This window comes from Orycteropus afer, unplaced genomic scaffold, assembly GCF_000298275.1.
Source record: "Orycteropus afer afer isolate SDZICR_OR568_19922 unplaced genomic scaffold, OryAfe1.0 scaffold00093, whole genome shotgun sequence".
In the NCBI taxonomy this organism is placed as follows: Eukaryota; Metazoa; Chordata; class Mammalia; order Tubulidentata; family Orycteropodidae; genus Orycteropus; species Orycteropus afer.
Genome location: NW_006921680.1, coordinates 4,516,882 through 4,538,975, shown reverse-complemented (window position 1 = coordinate 4,538,975; position 22,094 = coordinate 4,516,882). Strand labels below are relative to the sequence as shown.

The following is a 22,094-nucleotide window of genomic DNA, read 5'->3' as shown; positions in this document are numbered from 1 at the left end:
TTACATAAAACCAATAATGAATGTATAATATCATCAAATAATTAGCCAGTGTTCAAGTTTCACCAGCCATGTCATAAAATATTTGAAAAATTTATGTTTTAATAAAAATCCAAATAAGGTACATACATTTCAATTGGCTAACATTTATAAGTTTCTTTTAATTTATACAGTTCCTTCCATCTCTTATTTTTCTCCTATTTGTCACATTTTCTCGAAGTCTGAATTTTGCTGATATATTATGATGGTAGGTGGTTCAGTGGTTAAACACTCACCTGTCAGCAGAAAGGTCAGTGGTTTAAACCCACCAGTCACTCTGCAGGAAAAAGATGTGGCAGCTTGCTTCCATAAAGATCACAGCCTTGGAAACCCTATGGGACAGTTCTACTTTGTCCTACAGAGTCAACAGGAGTTGGAATCAATCAATTCAACAGCACACAACAACATTCTCACGGTGTTTACATGTGGTTTAGTCCTTCGTATTTTCTGTAAATTAGCAGTTAGATCTAGAAGCTTGATCATACTCATGTTTAATGTTTTAGCAAGAATACTTAACTGTACTTGTATCTTCTTGTGTCTGATTATCTTTTTTTCATGTTAGCAACCACTGAGTTGATGATGTATTAACTCATTTGTTGCTGTTATTGCTATGCTGTCTCCGACTCATAGCAACCCAATGTACAAAAGAATGAAACATTGCTCAGTCCTGTGCCAGTCTCACATTCCCTACTATACCTGAGCCTATTGCTACAGCCACCATGTCAATCCATTTTGTTGAGGGCCTTCCCCTCTTTTATTGACCCTCCACTTTACCAAGCATGACATCCTTCTCCAGAGAGTGGTCCCTTCTGACAATATGACCAAAGGAAGTGAGATGAAGTCTGGCCATTCTCGCTTCCAGGAACCATTCTGGCCTCACTTCTTCCAGGACAGATTTGTTAGTTCTTTTAGAAGTCCACGGTACTTTCAGCATTCTTTGCCAACACCACAACTCAAAAGCATCAACTCTTTTTTCGGTCTTCCTTATTCATTGCCCAGCTCTCGCATGCATACGAGACGACTGAAAATACCCTGGCTTGGGTTAGGCACATCTTAGTCTTCACGGCGATATCTTTCTTCTTCAGCACTTAAAAGAGGTCTTTTGCAACAAGTTTGCCCAATGCAACACGTCTTTTGATGTCTTGACTGCTGCTTCCATTGGTGCTGATTGTAGAACCAAGTAATATGAAGTCTTTGAGAACTTCAGTCTTTTCTCCATTCATCGTGATCTACTTATTGGTCCAGTTGTGAAGATTTTTGTTTTCTTTATATCAAGGTATAATCCCTACTGCAAACTTAATCTTTAATCTTCATTAGTAAGTTCTCCAAGTCATCCTCACTTTCAGCAAGCAAAGTTGTGTCATCTGTGTACCTCATATTGTTAATAAGCCTTCCTCCAATCCTGATGCCATGTTCTTCTTCATACAGTCCATTTTCTCAGATTATTTGTTTAGCATACAGATTGTATACTTACGGTGAAAGGATATAACCGTGACGTACTCCCTTCTTGATTTTAAGCCATGCAGTATCCCCTTGTTCTGTTCGAATGACAGCCTCCTGGTCTATGTACAGGTTCCTCATGAGCACAATCAAGTGTTCTGGAATTCCCATTCTTCTCAATGTTATCCACAAGTTGTTATGATCCACACAATCAAATGCTTTTGCATAGTCAATAAAACACAAGTAAACATCTTTCTGCCATTCTTTGCTTTGAGCCAAGATCCATCTGACATCAGCTATGACATCCCTTGTTCCACGTTCCCTTCTCAATCCAGCTTGCATTTCTGGAAGTTCTCTGTCAATATACTACTGCAACCGTTTTTGAATTATCTTCAAGATTTTACTTGCATGATATCAATGATATTGTCCAATAATTTTCACAATCTGTGGGATCATCACCTTTCTTTGGAATGGGTACAAATATGTATCTCTTCCAGTCAGTTGCCCAGGTAGCTGTCCTCCAAGTCTCTTGGCATAGCTGAGTGCCTCAAGCACAGCATCCATGTATTGAAACATCTCAATGTTATTCCATCAGTTCCTGGAGACTTGTTTTTCTGCAATTCCTTCAGTATAGCATTGACTTCTTCCTTCAATACCATTAGTTCTTGATCATATGCCACCTCCTGAAATGGACAATCATCTACCAATTCTTTTTGGCATAGTGACTCTGTACTTCATCCATCTTCTTTTGATGTTTCCTGCATCATTCAACATATTGCCCATGGAATCTTTCAATATTACAACTCGAGGCTTAAATTTTTTCCTCAGTTCTTTCAGCTTGAGAAATGCTGAGCATGTTCTTCCCTCTTGGTTTTCTAACTCCAGGTCTTTGCACATTTCATTATAATAACTGACTTTGCCTTCTCGAGCTGCTCTTTGAAAACTTCTGTTCAGCTCTTTCATCCTGTTGATTCTTCCACCCATTTAAGCAACTCTCTCTTCAAGGGCAAGTTTCAGAGTCTCCTCTGACATCCATTTGAGTCTTTTCTTCCTTCCCTATCTCTTTAATGATCTTTTGCTTTCCTCGTGGATGATGTTCTCAATGTCATCCCACAATTCTTCTAGTTTTCAGTCATTGGCATTCAATGCATCAAATCTATTCAGGATGGATATAATCAAGGTCATATTTTTGCTCTCATGGACTTGTTTTAATTGTCTTCAGCTTCAACTTGAATTTGCATATGAGCAGTTGATGGTCTGTTCCACAGTCAGCTCCTGGCCTTGTTTTGGCTGAAGATATTGAGCTTCTCCATCACCTCTTGCCACAGATGTAGTCAGTCTGATTCCTGTGTACTCCATCTGGTGAAGTCCACATGTACAGCCACCATTTGTGTTGCTGACAAAGGTATTTGCAATGTATAAGTCGTTGGTGTTGCACAATTCTATCCTCCCATCTCCAGCATCATTTCTATCACTAAGGCCATATTTTCCAACTACTGGTGATTCTTCATTTCCAACTTTTGCATTCCAATCACCAGTGATAATAAGCACATCCTGATTGCATGTTTGGTCAATTTCAGACTGCAGAAGTTGATCAAAATCTTCAATTTCCTCATCTTTGGCTTTGGTGGTAGGTGCATAAATTTGAATAATAATAGTATTAACTGGTCTTCCTCAGAGGCATGTGGATATTATCCTATCACTGAAAGCGTTGTTCTCCAGGATAGATCTTGATGCATTCTTTGTGATGATGAATGCCATGCCCTTGTCCTTCAATTTGTCATTTGCAGCACAGTAGAGCATACGGTTGTCTGATTCAGAATGGCCAAAACCAGTCCACCTACCAGCCACTCCTCAGAAGGAAGGTTGGGCAATCTACTTCCATAATAATACTGCCTCAGAAACCAAGGAGGGGTCACTTTGAGTTGGGTTTGACTCAATGGCACATAACAACAACAACGCCCATGATAGCGATCTTTATGCATTCCATCTGATTTTTAACACTTCCAATTTTCCTAGATTCATACTTTGTACATTCCATGTTCAAATTATTAAGAGATGTCTGCAGCTATTTCTTCTCATTTTGAGATGTGCCACATCAGCAAATGCAGATCCTGAAAGCTTTACTCTATCCACATCATTAAATTCAGCTCTACTCTGAGGAGGCACTCTTTTCCAGTCAGATTTTGAGTGCCTTCTGACCTGAGGGGCTCATCTTCTGGTACTGTATCAAACAATGCTTCAGGGCTATTCATAAAGTTTTCCAGTGTTTCACTGCTATTCATAAGGTTTTCACTGGCCAATACTTTGAGAAGTGGATGGTCTCTTCTTTCTTCCGAGTCTGCTTTAATCTGGAAGCTTCCCTGAAACCTGTCCACGATGGGTGACCCTGCTGGTATTTGAAATACTGGTGGCATGACCTCCAGCCTCATAGCAACAGTCAAGCCAACACAACAGGACAAACTGACAGACAAGTTTGTCTCCCCTAGCTGTTCTAAACTGCTCTGCTCATTTCCTAGTCTCTTAGCCCTGCTCATTTACCTGGCCTGCCCCTGGGGCAAACACTCATCTTCCACTGGTCCTGGGGCTGGCTTACTGTGGCCTGCACCCGGGGATGGCTTCATGCATGCAAATACCCACCTTTCCTAATTCATTAGGGATAGCAAAATAGTGATTTTCTAATTCCATCATTCCCTCTTCCCTTATTAACTGGAATACTTTAATAATGAGTAATTTCCCTTCCCCTCATCATCTGATTATTCTGAGGAAAAGGTTGGGTAGGAAAGGGAGGATAAATACTTGATTCTTTTTATTTACCAGTTTCTAGTTGGCTCCCTAGTTCTGGTAGCATAGTGGCTAAGGCACTTGACTGCTAACCAGAAGGCTGGCGGTTCAAACCCACCAGCCACTCCCCGGAAGGAAGATGGGGCAATCTACTTCCGAAACTGCCTCGGAAACCCAAGGAGGGGTCGCTATGAGTCGGGTCTGACTCGAGGCACACAACAACAACAACAACAGTTGGCTCCCTAGCATCCTCCAAAGATCTGTTTTATTGAGAATGTTTAGTTGTGTTGTTATTGTTGTTGTTTTGTATCATCATGAACTTGTGGATTTAAATGTGTTTGATGTGTTTCAATTTACTGCAGTTATCAGTGCTCAAACTATCCTCTTTTTAGCCAAAGAGAATCTTTTCACTCTGAGTCCTTTTGGCACCATACTAATGGCTTTTTAAAGTGTCGCTGTTTTGAAGCATAACAAGATGTTAAGGGCTCATCTTGTATTTTTTGCCTCAGACTTGGACGCTACCAGTTCTTCAAAGCACCTTTCATTTTGTTTTTTTGTGAAAAAAATATTGGAAAGATCTCTACAAAGCATTCATACAAACACATTATTGGGTGTGAAAATAAAATATTAGTCCTTAAAGTATGCTGATAGCCATTCTAATTTTACAGAAAAAAAAATAGTGATATACAAACCCCTTTGATATATACAAAAGTGATTTTAAAAAGCTGAGTGATATAATTTTCATTTTAGACAAAGAATAATCTTTACCTGCCAAAAATCTTTAAAGGTACCATGTTATTATAATTCACCATTTACTAGTGGTTTTATCTCTAGACGGGAGCTCTGGTGGCATAGTGCCTAAAGCATTTGACTGCTAACCAGAAGGTTGGCAGTTCAAACCCACTCGGTGGAAGGAAGGCTGGGCAATCTACTTCCATAAAGATTTACCACCTCAGAAACCCAAGTGAGTCACTATGAGTCAGAATCAACTCAATGGCACTGAGTTTGGTTTCATTTTTGGTTTTTTCTATAGGCAATTTCAAAATGATTGAACCAAAAATATTAAGAAATTAGTTTCTTTCTTAAGTATCAGTGTTTCTCTGAGTACTTTATTAAGTTGAATTAAACAAAGAAACAATATCTTCTCTAATGAAGCTACTGGGTATCCTTAATTATTCCTGTTAATCATCAAAGAAATATTTCAAATATGGGAAAATATTTCAAATCCCAAATTAATAATAATCAAGTAGTAATAAGCTAAAATGGCAAAATTAAAAAAAAAAAAAAAAAGGGAAAGGAGAATAGAGGAAAGATTAAGGTAAGAAATTTCACCACATGAAGAGTACTATAAATATTTAACCAACCGGAAAATGAATAACTTCAAGAATTTCAGAGTGTGTGAATGACTTACAAAAGCTCAGGAAGGGTAAATTCATACATCAACACAAAATTTGTATACATAAATATCTGTGGTAGGAGAGTGTTTGACGTCTGATTTACTGAAAATGAAATAAAATTAAAGGGAAAAACTCAATGATAAGATTACCTGATCAAGAGTACGAATTGCTTCCTCTGAAGACTCATAATCTGAGAGTTTAATAAAAGCCTCTGCTTTCAAACGAAGACAAAGATTCTTCTGATGGAGACTGCCACCAGGCACACCAAGATTATCTATGTTCTTCAGAGCTGATAAAATTAAGGACACGTAAATGAAGACAGCACATAACTTTGCTTTTTTTAAGGAATAATATATAAATTGCAGATACAAAAATCATAGGTTGCCAAAACAATTATACATGAATGATTCAAAGCTAAATAGAAATTCTTTCCTGAATGTTTTATAGAAAGAACTGAATTTGAAACTGGGGGTGCAGTGCCTAAGGAATCTGACTGCTAACCAGAGGTTGGCAGTTCAAAGCCACCAGCCCACCACAGAAGAAAGATGGGGCTATCCACTTCTGGTAAAGATTTACTGCATTGGGGAGGTTGCTATGAGTCAGAATGGACTCGATGGTAGTGGTTGGTTTTTGTTTTTTTTTTTTTATCTTCACATGACATGTAATAAAACTGAACATTCTGAAACACAACAATGGTTGTATCTGCTAAACGATAAAGGTTATTAGCCTTTAGTCAAAGCATCTCTAGAAGCATAGCAAATTAAGAATACCAGAAGGGGACAGGGGCTGAATTAGAGTAGACCAGAGTAAACTGTTTTATCAGTTACAGATACTAGGCTACTACTAGCTGGTTCAGGAACAGCAAATCACTTTTTGTGATTCCCTATCCCCACCTGACCCATCACAGTCAAACAAGCACTAATAAGCCTAAGATGTTTCCCTTATCTATATCAGAGAAATGTTGAGAGAGAAAGAATTCATGAAGGTCCTGGGACATACTACAAACTTCCTGTTTTAAAGATGGAGTACTTCTCCTCCCAAACCTAAAATGTCTATTGAATAAAGTTTTAATTCTCCTGGAAACCATGGGGTTCATGGTGTTGGGGTAACTCACCCAGGCCACTGCTCTTACATGTCCTTTTGAACCTTTAGCATTGAAGAAACTGGTTTCTAAAAGTCAACTTTTTATCCATGGTCTAGATAAATTAGTGAAGACCATTTTGCCTTAGACATTATACTCTTTTGAAGAATTACCTACGTGCAGTCAGTTCTGAGACAGATACTCCAAAGGTCATAGTGGAGGTAAGTTTCAGGGTAAGTCAGTAATTATGTTAATCGTTCATGAAGACAATGCTGTATGAAATCCTTCCTGACTATAAATTGTTTTATCAGTTTTGTCACAGCCCTTTTCCATGGAAATGTCAGTAAGATGGGGTATAAGAATCTTTGGAAGTTCTTTCATCAGCAGCACATTTTGATTACCTATTTGGAATGTTACCCTGATTTGCAAATCATATGCAGGTAGTCCTCAACTTCTGAAGTATTCAAGTTACAACAAATCACACTTACTATTACTGTTTTGGGTTTTTTTTGTTACATCTTATCATTAGTAATATACTATATAGTAATGTACTACATACAATGTTGCAGCATGTAATTTGCTGATGTTATTCTCAGATAATCATTTGCAGATGTCCTATGTTATGATTTACCATTCACAACACTGCCATATTACAGGCTATAGCAATAATAATTAAAATTTCTTTTAAAAAAAGTATTCAACCTACATCAAAAACAACTTACAATGGCATCGTCAGAACAGAACTTCATTGTAAGTCAATGACTTTAGGTATTTGAATAAACTTCAATAAATTTCTATTATTGACTTAATATGATTTTTGTTTTAATGCTATGTCAAAATTCAAAGTGCAGGAAACCTTTGATAAATACCTATTTTCAGTTTAAAAATAAATATGCTAGCAGACGTCCATGCAAACTTGGTATTCTTTTAACCTCATCTATGAGATTTAAATTAATCAGCTACTTAAAATAGAAAATATAATAGAGTTTTTTAAACTATTATCTTTCTTCCTTAAATTAAGATTGGCAACCCCTACATGTAAACCTGAGTTGTCGAAAATACCTTGATTGCATGAAATGACAGCTTCCTTAGGTCTGTGCATTTTGACTTGGGCTTCTGCTAGATGATACCACCCAGCTATACAGAGAGGGCTTTCCTTTAACCCTAAAAGGATAAAAAATAAAATCATAATCCCAAAGTGACTACTTAGATGCATGTTACCACCTACTACCCAAATCAGACTGCTCCCTCCTCCTTAATCTCACATCTAATCAATCACAAAGTCACACTGATTCCATCCCAAATCCACTTTTCTCCACATACTTTTCTCCATTTCTATCACCACCACTTCAGTTCAGACCTCCATTATCTTTATCTCAGCCCTGGGACTCCAGCACTTGCCATTCATTCCAATTCATTCTGTACACTGTAGTCAGACTATTTCTAAAAACACAACTTGGATGATAAATTTCCCCTACTTAAAACCTTTCTAGTTCTTCAGTGTCCTTAGGATAAGGTCCCACTCCTTAACATGCTTTCAAGGCTCCTCTCCAGCCTCACCTCTTGCCACTTCTTACTCCATACTTCACTGTCAAATTTTACTATCAGCAAGCAGTTACCTGAACATCAGCTTTCTTCTCACCTCAGGCTATTTCACCACTTCTTGTCTTCCCTGGGAAAGTTCCCCTCACCCCTTAATCCTCTGGCTGATTTGTATTTGTCATTCAGATATCAATTTAAATGTAGGTACATCCAGAAATGTCAATATCTAACTAGGCTAAGTTAAAGTCACATCAGGCTCACACAGCATTCTGTGTTTTCCCTATGTTAACATTCATCATTTACATTCTATTTTTATGTTTGACAATTAATTCTGCCCTTGCAGTATAGAGAAACTGTGGATATCAACAACTGAAGTGGGCCTTGCAGGATACACATACAAACACAAACACACAATAATAATAAAAGGAAAAAAAGCATGGCTGTCTGGTATGTTTTGAAATAGGCATATTTTGACTTCTAATGCTTTTCTCTGACACTTCAAAAACAGTGAAAGTACAGCAGTATTCAAGCAAACAAAAGGACATTATTGTTAATATATACTTCTATGAGAAAAAAATTAAATATAAAACTATACAGCTTCCTTAATGTTATTTTTTAGTCTTTAAGACTCTTAGTTCCCAAATCTCATATAGAATTATCTTCAAAAGAAAATATCCCACCAAGTCTTACATTACTAAATTTAATTCATCAAGAGCTGTTTACTTTCTTCCTATTCACAGGTTCTTCCATTGTTTTTTGGTTTGTTTTGTATTCTAACCTTCTCTCATAATTTATCTAGCTAAACTAAAAAAGTAGGATGCTCTAAAAAGGAGAATCTGGTGCATTAAGAGAGATACAATTTCAAACCTACACTAAGCTAGAAAATCGCATGGAGTTTTAAAAGACAGCTCCTGGAGAAAGTATCTTTGGAGAGTGTCATTTTATATGGTATAAATAATAATAATAATAATGTTAACAGACAGTGTGGAAGCAAACAGAGAAAGCATATGCTAGGTCTTAACTTGACTGTCACATCAAGAAAAGGATTAAAAAGAGAGAAAATTTCTCTGTCTTCAGCTTCTCAGGTAAGGTACTATAGTTAAGAGGCAATACAAATAAAGCATGGTCAAATTGCTTCTAACTGAAATAAACAGCCTTGCAAGAATAACAGAGAGTCAGGACAGCAGCAACAAAAGAACTTATCTGTTAATCAACAATGATCTTATGCAGGTTTCTTAATATGCCCCAAATCTATGAAGTATCCTTTTTTCAAATATCTAGGATACTGAATAAGAAAATTAAAAAAAAAAAAAAAAACCTAGTACAAGTGACACATTGACAACAACAACAGAAAACATGTTTGTATTTATCTCAAGCTCAATTGGCATAACATAACACACAAAAACATTGTTCTACATGCTGCTTTGGTGAGTAGCAACTGGGATCTTAAAAGCTTGTAAGCAGCCATCTAGATGCAACAGTGGGTCTCTCCTCATCCGCTGTTGTTGTAGTTAGTTGCCATGGAGTCGTCTCCAACTCATAGAGACCTCATGTACAGCAGCCACTGTGTGCATCCATCTCATTGAAGGCCTTCCCCTTTTTCGTCGTCCCTCCACGTTACCAAGCAAAATATCCCTCTCCAGGGAATGGTCCCTTCTTACAACATGACCAAAGTAGGTGAGATGAAATCTAGCCATTCTCACTTCCAAGGAGCATTCTGGCTGCACCTCTTCCAGGTCAGATTCATTAGTTCTTTTAGCAGTCCATGGTACTTTCAGCATTCTTTACTAACACCACAACTCAAAAGCATTGACTCAGTCCTTCTTTTTCACTGTCCAGCTTTCACATGCATTTGAGGTGACTGAAAATACCATGGCTTGCATCAAGTTCACCTTGGTCTTCAAGGAAGTATCTTTGCTCTTCAGCACTTGAAAGAGGTCCTTTGCAGCAGATTTGCCCAATGGTATATGACATCTGATATCCTGACTGCTGCTTCCATTGGTGTTGATTGTAGAACCAAGTAACATGAAGTCCTTGACAATTTCAATTTTTTCTCCATTTATCATGATGCTGCTTATTGGTCCCATTGTGAGGATTTTTGTTTTCTTTATATTGAGGTTGTAATGCATACTGCAGACTGTAGTCTTCAATCTTCATCAGTAAGTGCTTCAAGTCATCCTCACTTTCAGCGAGCAATATTGTGTCATCTGCATAATGCAGGTAGGTTGTTAATGACTATCCTCCAATCCTGATGCCACATTCTTCTTCATATAGTCCAGCTGCTCAGATTATTTGTTCAGCATACAGACTGAATAAGTGTGGTGAAAGGACACAATCCTGACACACTCCCTACTTGATTTTAAACCATGCAGTGTGCCCTTGTTCTGTTTAAACAACAGCCTCCTGGTCTATGAACAAATTCCTCATGAGCACAATTAAGTGTTCTGGAATTCCCATTCTTCTCAATGTTATCCAAAATTTGCAATGATCCACACAATCAAATGCTTTTGCATAGTCAATAAAACACAAGTAAACATCTTTCTGCTATTCTTTTCCTTCAGCCAAGATCTATCTGACATCAGCAATGATATCCCTCCACCAGGAGACAAGAGGTGAGTGCCTAAGTGCTAACCAGCAAATGGAGCAGAACAGTACCCAGGCTCATTTATTTGATATATCAAAAAAAAAAAAAGGAAAACAAAAATCTTGGGCAGATCACACCAACATGCAACCACAAATTGACCATAAATACAACAACATCACAATGTCTCAGAGACAACTGACCATCTGAGTGCAAACAAAGAAGCAAGATAAGTAGAAATGAGGGACCAGGATACAAAACCAAAAAACATCACTGAAAAGCAGCAGCACTGAACTCTCTGATAAGGAATTCAAAAGAATTGCATTTGGGTACCTTCAAAAGATTGAGAGATAGATCAAGGAAAACAATGACAAAATTAAAACACAGACAAAACTCTAGAACAATGTAGGAAAACAATACAAGAACAAATTGACTAAATAAACAAAAAATTAGAAACAATACAAAAACAACAAATAGAAATCCAGAAGATTAATACTAATATTCTGGAAATAGATAACACATTGCATACACAAAGGAGTAGAATTGAGTCAATGGAAAACAGAATTAATGAAACTGAAGACAAATAATGTCAATACTACTTTGTTAATTGTCCCCACAAACCCTCTGGTTTTCAGTCATTGGTGTTCAGTGCGTCAAATGTATTCTTTAGATGGCCTCTGAAGAGATATCACTGGTCTGTCAGTTTGTTGTACTGTGAGGGCTTGCATGTTGCTGTGAGGCTGAAGGCTATACACCACCAGTATTTCAAATATCAGCAGGGTTACCTATGGTGGACATGTTTCAGCAGAACTTCCAGACTAAGACAGACTCCTAAGAAGGAAGGGGCCATCCACTTCTCAAAGAACTGGTGAGTGAAAACCTTATGAATAGCAGAGAAACACTGCCTAATAAATCCAGGAATTATAAACCTAGCAAAATTGTCCCTCAAATATGGTGAAAATAGGACATTTCCAGAGAAGCAGAAATTAAAGGAATTTGTTAAAATGAGACCAACCTTATAAGAGATGCTAAAGGGAGTCCTTTGGACAGAGAACAAACAATAGCAAACAACAACTTAGAATTAACACACATGATGACATAACCTAGAACCCAATACAGTTGTAGAAGTATCTAAAGTAAAATAAGCTTACAAGACTATAAACAGGGAACCAGAGACATCAATTGGTAAATAAGGACAACTACAAACCAAAAAGAGAGAATAAATTGTGGTTACAGGACTTCTACATAGTGAGGAAGTCAAGACAATTGTGAGATAGAACAGATTGTTTTAAACTTGAGAAGAAAATAATAAATCACAGGGTAAGCTCAAAGAAAAATAATAAACTTTCACCTCAAAATAAAAAAGAAGACAAGCACAAATATGTGGCAAATACTAACATGATAACAACAAAGAAGATAATAATATGATTCATAAACAAAATGAGCTCAGCACAGAAAATTATGTGGAACAAAGAAATCAACAACACAAAAATACATATAACAAAATATCAATAAATTCATACATGTCTATAATTACACTAAATGTAAATGGATTAAATGCACCACTCCAGAGACAGAGCGTTGCAGACAAGATAAGAATACACAGCTCATCAATATTCTGTCTATAAGAGATTCACCTTAGACATAGAGACAAAAATAGACAAAAAATCAAAGGCTGAAGAAAGATATATCAGGCAAATGGCAATAAAAAAGAGCAGGAGTGGGAATATTAATTTCTGATAAAATAGACTTTAAGACAGAAATGACCATAAGAGACAAGGAAGGACATTATATAATGATTAAAAGATCAATTGAACAAGAAGACATAGTCACAATAAATATCTACGCACCCAATGAAACAGCACCAAAATACATAAATCAGGCTTTAACAGACTTGAAAAGACAAAAAGATGACTCCATAGTAATATTAGGAGACTTTAACACACCATTTTCAATAAAAGATAGAACAACTGGAAAGAAACTCAACACAGATGGAGAAGAACTAAACAATATGATCAACTAACTTGACCTTATAGACATTCTAGAGCAACAACGGCACAATATACATTCTTTTTCAGTGCCTACGAAACGTTCTCCAGGATAGACCATGTTAGGCCACAAAGCAAACCTCAATAAATTTAAAATTTGAAATACTGCAAAGCATCTTCTCAAATCACAATGCTATAAAATTTGAAATCAACACTAGGAAGACCAACAGAAAAAGAGCTAATGCATGGAAACTGAATAACATCCTCCTCAATAATGACTGGGTAATAGAAGAAATAAGAAAATTCCTTGAATCAAATGAGAATGAAAAAATAACATACCAAAATCTCTAGGACACAGCAAAAGCAGTGATCAGAGGCCAATTTATAGCAATATATGCATGCATCCAAGAAGAAAAAGCCAAGATCAACACCTTAACCCAACATCTCCAATAATTACAAAAAAAAAAAAAAAAAAAGCCTACAGTCACCAGAAGAAAAGAAATAATAAAAGATTTGAGCAGAAATCAGTGAGACAGAAAATAGGAAGACAACAGAAAAAATCAACAAGACTAGACGGTGGTTCTTTGAAAAGATTAATAGAATCGACAGAGCACTGGTAAACTTAACAAAGGGAAAGAAGGAGAAGATGCAAGTAACACAAATAAGAAATGAAAGGGGTGACATCACAACAGAATCAACAGAAATAAAAAGCCTCAGGATACTATGAAGAACTGTACTCTAACAAATTTGAAAACCTAAAAAATGGACAGATTTCTAGAAACACGTTACTTACCTAAACTAACACAGACTGAGATAGAAAATTTGAATAGATTCATAACAAAAGAAGAAACTGACCAAGTCATAAAAAAGTCACCAACAAAAGAAGTCCAGTCTTGGCCCAGTGGTTTCACTGGAGAATACTACCAATCATTCAGAGAAGAGCTGACACCAATCCTAGTCAAACTATTCTAGAACAAAGAAAAGAATGGAATCCTACCAAATTCATTTTATGAAGTGAGCATAATCCTAATAGGAAAACCAAGCAAAGACACCACTAGAAAGGAAAACCACAGACCGATATCCATCATGAATATAGATTAAAAAATCTTCAACAAAATCCTCACCAACAGACTCCAACAACATATCAAAAAAAATTAATACATCATGAACAAGTAGAAGTCATACCATGAATGCAAGGATGGTTCAACATTAGAAAAACAATCAATGTCATCCATCATATAAGTAAAATAAAGAAAAAATAAACTACATGACCATATCAATATATGCATGAAAGGCATTTGATAAAATCCAACACCCATTCCTGAAAAAAACTCTCAGAAAAATAGGAATAGAAGGGAAATTCCTCAATGTGATAAAACGTATATATGCAAAACCAATAACCAACATGATTCCCAATGGAGATAGCCTGAAACCATTCTCCTTGTGAACAGGAACCAAACAAGTATGTCCTCTATCTTCAATTCTATTCAACACTGTACTGGAAGCCCTAGCCAGGGCAATAAGGCAAAAAAAAAAAAAAGGAAAATCAAAATAATTCAAATTGGTAAGAAAGAAGTCAAACTGTCCCTGTTTGCTGATTATAGGATCCTACACACAGAAATCTAAGAGACTCAGCAAGAAAACTACTGGAACTAATTGAGAAATTTAGCATAGTGGCAGGATACAACATCAACATACAAAAATCAGTTAGATTTCTCTATACCAACAAAGAGAATGCTAAAAAGGAAATAAATACCATTTACAATAGCTACTACAAAAATAAAATACTTGGGGATAAACCTTACTAGGAATAATAATAAAAAAAAAAGCCTGTACAAAGAAAACTACAGAAGACTACTTCAAGAAACCACAAGAAATCTACATAAATAGAAGACCATACCATGCTCATGGATAGGAAGACTGAATATTGTGAAACGTCAATACTACACAAAGCAATCTATATATTCAATGCAATCCTGATTCAGATTCCATCAACACTCTCTAAAGACATGGAAAAACCAATTACTAATTTTACACAGGAAAGCAAAGAGCCCTCAGATAAGCAAAGCACTACTGAAGAAGAACAAAGCAGGAGGTCTTGTATTCCAGATCTCAAAATCTACTACACAGCCATAATAGTCAAAATAGCCTGGTATTGGTACAACGACAGACACATAGATCAGTGGAACAGAACTGAGAACCCAGAAATAGACCCATCTACCAGTCGTCAGCTGATCCTTGACAAAGGGCCAAAATGCATTTAAAGAAAAGAGATAGTCTCCATCAAAAATGGTGCTCGCAAAACTGGGTATCCATTTGCAGAAAAATGAAACAAGATCCAAACCTCCTCACACCACACACAAAACTAACTCCAGATGGATCAAAGACTTAAATGTAAAACCCAAAACCATAAAATTCATCACAGAAAAAATAGGGGCAAACTTAGGGGCCCTAATTTATGGCATAAATAGAGCATTAAGCATAATCCAAGATGCAGAAACAGCAGAAGATAAACTAGGTGATTGTGACCTTCTGAAAATTAAATTCTTATGTGCATCAAAAGACCTCCCCAAAAGAGTAAAAAGATAACCCACAGAATGGGAAAAAAAATTCGGCAATGACATATCAGACAAAGGACTTATCTCTAAAATTTATAGAAAACTCCAACACCTCAACATCATAAAGATGAACAATCCAATGAAAAAATGGGCAGAAGAAATGAACACACACTTTATCAGAGATGATATTCAAGAGGTCAATAAACACACAAAGAAAAGTTCACAATCACTAGCCATTAGAGAGAAGCAAATCAAGACAACCCTGAGATAACATCTCACCCCCAGAATGAGTAGTAAAGTTCAAGAAGACAGAAAATAACAAATGCTGATGAGATATGGAGAGACTGGGACTCTTATACACTGCTGGTGGTACTACAAAATGATACAACCAATGTGGGAATCGGTACAGTGATTCCTTAAAAAGTGGGAAATAGAAATAACATTTGATCCAGCAATCCTATTACTAGGTACATATCCTAAAAAACTGAGATCCAAGACACAAATAGATATATGCACATCCATGTTCATTGCAGCACTATTCACGACTGCAAAGAGATGGAAACAACCTAAGTGGTTTGAACTGCCAGCCTTTTGGTTAGCAGTCAAATGCCTGAGGCACTATACCGCCACAGCTCCTAATGGTGACACAGCATGAAAAATGTCATCAATGTCCCTGAGCTATAAATGTGGAAGTTGTTATGTTGGCGAATGTCTTACTATGTTTTCACCACAAGTAAATGTTAAAAAAAAAAAAAAAAGTAAATACTAAAATTATAATAGAAAAGTAATGAAATTTTTGAAACTGTTGTAGACCAGCAGTTCTCATTTGTACTCCACAGACCAATGTCCTCTTACCTACATTAAGAATCTCATAGAATGCATGTTTAAGGAAAAAAGAAGACTAAATTCTCCGATTCTCCAACTTTTTCCCCGCTGATTCATTCTGAGTCAACAGATCTGGGCTGTGGCCCCAAATAATTCTTACAAGCAGGTAGGTTGGGGAAAAAAAAAAAAAAAACTATTTTAAACAATTATTTTTATGCCTAACCATAAAAACGTAAATTCTTATTCATAAACACTGTTGTTGTTAGGTGATGTGAAATTGGCTCCGACTCATAGTGACCCTTTCTATGTACAATAGAATGAAACAGTACAACATCCTCACAGTCACTGCCAGGCTTCAGCCCATTATCGCAGCCATTGTGTCAATCCATCCTGTTGAAGGGTCTTGTCCTTTTTCACTGACCCTCTACTTTACCAAGCATGACATCCCTCTCCAGGGATCAGTCCCTTCTGGCAATCTGACCAAAGTACAAGAGACAAATTCTAGCCATTCTTGCTTCCAAGGAGCATTCTGGCTGTACTTCCTCCAAGACAGACTTCTTCATTCTTCTAGCAGGCCATGGTACACTCAAAATTCTTCGCTGACTCCACAACTCAAATGCATCAATTTTTCTGAAGTCTTTTTTATTCATTGTCCAGCTCTCACATGTATTTGAGGCTACTAAAGATATCATTGCTTGGGTCAGGTATCATTGCTTGCTTAGTCATCAAGGTGATATCTTTGCTCTTCAACACTTAAAGAAGTCTTCTGCAGCAGATTTGCCAATGGAATATGCCACTTGGTTTACTGGCTACTGATTCTATGGGCACTGGTTGTGGATCCAAGTAAAATGAAATTATTTATAAATAGACTACCTATTATTATTTTTACATACAGCATTATAATCATTCACAGGTAATTTAATTCACTGTCAAAGTTTTGGGACATAAACTGTGATGCATGTATTTACTTCTCTATTCTAAGAAATACTCTTAAACATATATGTTTGATTTCTATATATCATGATTATATTGCTAATACCTAAGATGGTATTTTATCTACTCTAATAAAAATACTAAAAGCTAAAATTTAATGATAATTGATATTGGACACTATACATGTATTATTTCAGTCCCAGCAACAACAGTCCTAAGAAACAAGTGATATTATTATCCATATTTTACAAATGAAAATACTAAGACAGAGAGTTTAATTAATTTTCCAAGGTCATGAAATTACAGAGTGGCAGAGTTGGAATTCAAATCTAAGCAGATTTCAAAGTATGGAGGTATATTTGTTTACATTCATCTCAGATAAATATTCTTCAAAGAAAGGCCCAAAGATAATAATGCTTACTGATTAAAAAACTACATTTCATGTTACATGTTATACACTGCACACTTACCTTCTGTTAGGTTCTTAACAGCATCTTCGTACTTTTTGTCTTGTAATGCTTTAATGCCTAAGCCAATGAGGCCTGGACCACTTCTTGAATTCATTTCTACTAATCTCAAACAATACTGTTGTGCTTCATCAGTAAAACTTCCTAGAATTAAAAGATAATGTGATTAGTGTACCTGTACTAAGTTTCTAAGTTCCAAAATTATAAACTTGAATCTCAAAGTCTGTCTTATCCATCCCTCATCATATCCTGATTCGAGGAATTCAAAACATAATAGGTTAGAAAATATAGCAAAAAAAATGAGTATTTCATAAAGAAAATTATGTACTTTCATTTTCTTAAATATTAGAAGTAGAAAGAACTTTAGCCCACAGACACTGAATTTGAATTCATAATCAAGGATTTCAAACAAAAAACCTACTGCTATACTATACAAATCATACTGCTTACCAGGTCTTGCTTTCCTATTGAGTAAAATTTGGATTGTTAAATAAAGAAATATCTGTCAAAAGACAGTATCTTTGACAGTCTCATTCCCTCAGCAAGCATGCACTGCACAGAGACATGACAGTCAAGTTTCCATATCTTAAAGGATCAAAGGACACACTACTGTACAAAGACAATGTACAAGACTTAGTCACATTACTCTTAAGTTTACAATTTCTACATTATGTTTCTGCATTCTTTCAAAACTCGTTTTCTGAATCAATTAATAACTAAGCTTCTGTTAGTATCATATAATGCCTATATTTATTTTCAAATTTATTTTAGGTTAATTAATTTTGTTTAGAAAAGAAGTATTTTGTTGTGTTTTGTTTGTTTGTTTTCTCTAACCTCAATTAATCTCAACATTCCCATTCCTAAAAACAAATAAAAGCATAAAAACAAACGAATAAGGTGATTTCTGTTTTTAGAAAAAATTGGGAATAGCATTCACCACTTTAATAAAATGAGCCCTGGTGGCACAGTGGTTAAAAGCTGGGCTGCTAACAGAAAGGTTGTAGGTTCAAATTCACCAGCACTCCATGGGAGAACGATGTGGCAGTCTGCTTCTGTAAAGATTTACAGCCTTGGAAACACTATGGGGCAGTTCTACTGTTCTACAGAGCTGCTAGGAGTTGGCGTCTGCTCAACAGCAATGGGTTATGGGAATCACACAGCAAAACTCTTAAAAAGTAATTAAGATAAACTACGGGAGTTCTGGTAGCATAGTGCCTAAGGTACTTGACTGCTAACCAGCCACTCCTCAGAAGGAAGGTTGGGCGGTCTACTTTTGCAGTGATACCACCTCGGAAACCTAAGGAGGAGTAGCTATGAGTCGGGTCCGACTTGACGGCATGTAACAACAAGAACAACAAAGACAAGCTACAAAAAGAAACAATAAATATGGGGAACAAATAAAAATAATTTAACTGAAAAAATATGTTTTATCTATATAAAACATATACACACAAACCACATATGGAACTCTGTTTCAGTCACAGATGTCAAAGCTAAATTACTTGCATAATACCATTTAGCTTATGTACTTCAAATTTTTCTAAATCAAATTAACTTATAATACATAATATATAAGTAGCATTTTATATATTGATTTAGAAGTCCAAATAAAGACAGAAAATGAAAGATTATACAATGGCTTCAGTACTATCTGGGAAAATATGAAAATAAATTGGGAGAAATATTACTTTGCTTAGTGAGCCAGTAAAAAACAAAGTAAGCCTGTTACTATTATGAATATGAATTTCCTGTGTTTTCTCTATTGCTTCCATAATTATGAATTCCAAGAATATACATGGCTAGCTGCATATACTCTTATATTGTCCCAAGCAATACAGTGATTTTGTCCCTGGCGAGTGGTATTTTCTAAACCAGTAACTCTCAAACTTACCATTCCGTAGAATCGCCGGAAGTACTTTTTAAAACCCAGGGCTGTGTCCTATCCCAAAGCTGCTGATTCAGTAGGACTGGGATGACACCTCAGAATCTGCATTTCTAACAAGTTCTCAGGTGATGCTGCTCTGGAGATTATACTTTAAGAACCCTAAATCTATACTATTACATACTACCGTTATTACTAATCTTATACCATACATACCCTACCTTTATAGCTAAATAGTAATTTCTGGATAGTAGGGACTAGCATGGTATCTTGTACATAGTAGAACTTCAGTAAACAATTATTGTGATGATCCTTTAAAAATATCATCATGAATTGATATTCAATATTCTGCCAACCCTATACATGGTCTTGGGTACACTCTCCGCTTCATAGACATAGCTAATAGTTGAGCCTGTCCACCTATCTATCCACCCGTATACTCATGTTTGCCTTCACTGACAACACAGTACTGTATGTGCAAAAGGGTTCATCTTTGTTGTCTGTACCTCCTATGTACCTCTCTGTGTCTTCCTCTTCCTCAATGCCACCATGTTGATCACTCACATTTGGTACATTGCCCTTCTCTTCACCCAAATCGATACTTATCTTTACCTATCTAACAGTGTTCCCTCCCCTCCCACCCCAGATAACCAACAAAGAAAATTTCCTTCCATAGATAAACATTTCTTTGATTTTTACAATAACGGACTAATACAATATTTGTCCGTCTGTGATTGACTTATTTCACTCAGCGTAATGTCCTCCAAGTTCATCTACGTGTTAGGCTGAAGCAAAACCCAGGCCCCAAAATGTCAGTTGGCAGCTTCCTCTAGATGTCAGGCCCTGATGAGACAACCCGATAAGACAACCGCAGTAGCAGCACCCGCCCAGACTGTAAAGTCCCATGCAGTAACAGACTTCCTCTTCTGAAGCACCCTCATGCTAATTAAGTGCAGACCCCTGCTAACAGCTCATTGAACCCTGCCATTTCCTTAAAGGACCCTGTCACTCCCCTGCTGTCTCCAAACAGGTCCTCTCTGTGTCTATAAAAATCCATGCCCCCTGCCCGGAGGTGCGACTTCTCTAGCCCTCCTGTTAGGGCATGAGAACCTCGCCCGGGAGCGCCAATAAACTGCTGCTCTAAAACAACTCCGTGTCTTGGTGTCTAGGTAACTCAGCTTTACACTACGTTATCCTGTGTTTTGCAGATTCTACATTATTCTTTAGTGTTGCATAGTATTCCACTGTGTGTATGTACCATAGTTTGGTTATCCATTCCTCAGTTGATGGACACCTAGGTTGTTTCCATTTTTGGCTATTGTAAATAGTGCTGTGATAAACATGGGTATGCATATGTCTGTTCTTGTCATGCCTCTCACTTCTTTAGGATATATACCTAGGAATGGAATGCCTGGATCAAATGGTGTTTCTAATTCCAACTTTTGAAGGAATCACCATACTGCCTTCCACAGTGGTTGTACCATTTTACAGTCCCAACAGCAGTGTAAGAGTCCAGTCTCTCCACATCCTCACCAGCATTTGTTGTTTTCTGTCTTGTTGAACTTGGCTACTAATGCTGGTGTAAGATGGTATCTCGTTGTTTTGATTTGTATCTCTCTAATGGCTAATGATTGTGAGCATTTCTTCATATGTTTGTTGGCCGCCTGAATATCCTTCTTCATGAAGTGTCTATTCATGTCTTCTGACCGTTTTTTAATTGGATTATTTGTCTTTTTGTTATTGAGGTGTTGGAGTTTTCTATAAATTCTAGAAATAAGTCCCTTGTCAGCTACACATTGCCAAATATTTTTTCCCGATCTGTAGGTTCTCTTTTGACTCTTTTGGAGAAATCTTTGGAAGCACATAAAAATTTACTTTTTAGAAGGTCCTATTTATCTAGTTTCTCTTCGGCTGTTTGTGCATTTTGGGTTATGCTTGATAGTCTATTTATGCCATATATTAGGGCCCCTAATTTTTCCTTGAGGAACTCTGTAGTTCTAGGTTTCACATTTAAGTCTTTGATCCATCTGGTGTTAGTTTTTGTATATGGTGTGAGGTACAGATCTTGTTTCATTTTTCTGCAAATGGATATCCAGTTTTGCCAGGACCATTTATTCTTAATCAAATATTCTCTTCCCTATTTAATGGATTTTGACGCTTTGTCGAAGATCAGCTGACCATAGGTCAAGGAATCTATTTCTGGGTTCTCAATTCTACTCCACTAGTCTATGGGTCTGTCACTATACCAATACCAGGCAGTTTTGACTACTACGGCTGTATAGCAGGTTGTGAGATCTGGCAGTGTGAGACCTCCTATTTTGTTCTTCTTCTTCAACAGTGCTTGGCTTATCCAGGGTCTTTTTCCTTTCCATATAAAGTTAGTGAGTGGTTTTTCCATATCCTTCAAAAATGTTGATGGGATCTGGATTGGGATTGCATTGAATGTATACATTGCTTTGGGTAGAACTGACATTTTCACAATGTTCAATCTTCCTATCCTGGGAAGGAAGGTTGGGCAATCTACTTCCTTAGTGATACTGCCTTGGAAACCCAAGGAGGGGTCACTAGGAGTCAGATCTG

General features: G+C 36.6%; 1 protein-coding gene across 1 annotated transcript in view; it reads right to left on the bottom strand.

Annotated features, from left to right (window-relative positions):
* Positions 1–22,094, bottom strand: part of TTC37 (tetratricopeptide repeat domain 37) — a 184,335-nt gene that overhangs the window by 122,749 nt on the left and 39,492 nt on the right. Inside the window, exons 8-10 of the mRNA XM_007942549.1 lie at positions 17,636–17,776; positions 7,801–7,902; positions 5,807–5,946 (exon numbers count right to left, since the gene is read on the bottom strand). Of these exons, the coding sequence (XP_007940740.1) occupies positions 5,807–5,946; positions 7,801–7,902; positions 17,636–17,776 (383 nt within the window). The remainder of the gene's footprint in view (positions 1–5,806; positions 5,947–7,800; positions 7,903–17,635; positions 17,777–22,094) is intronic.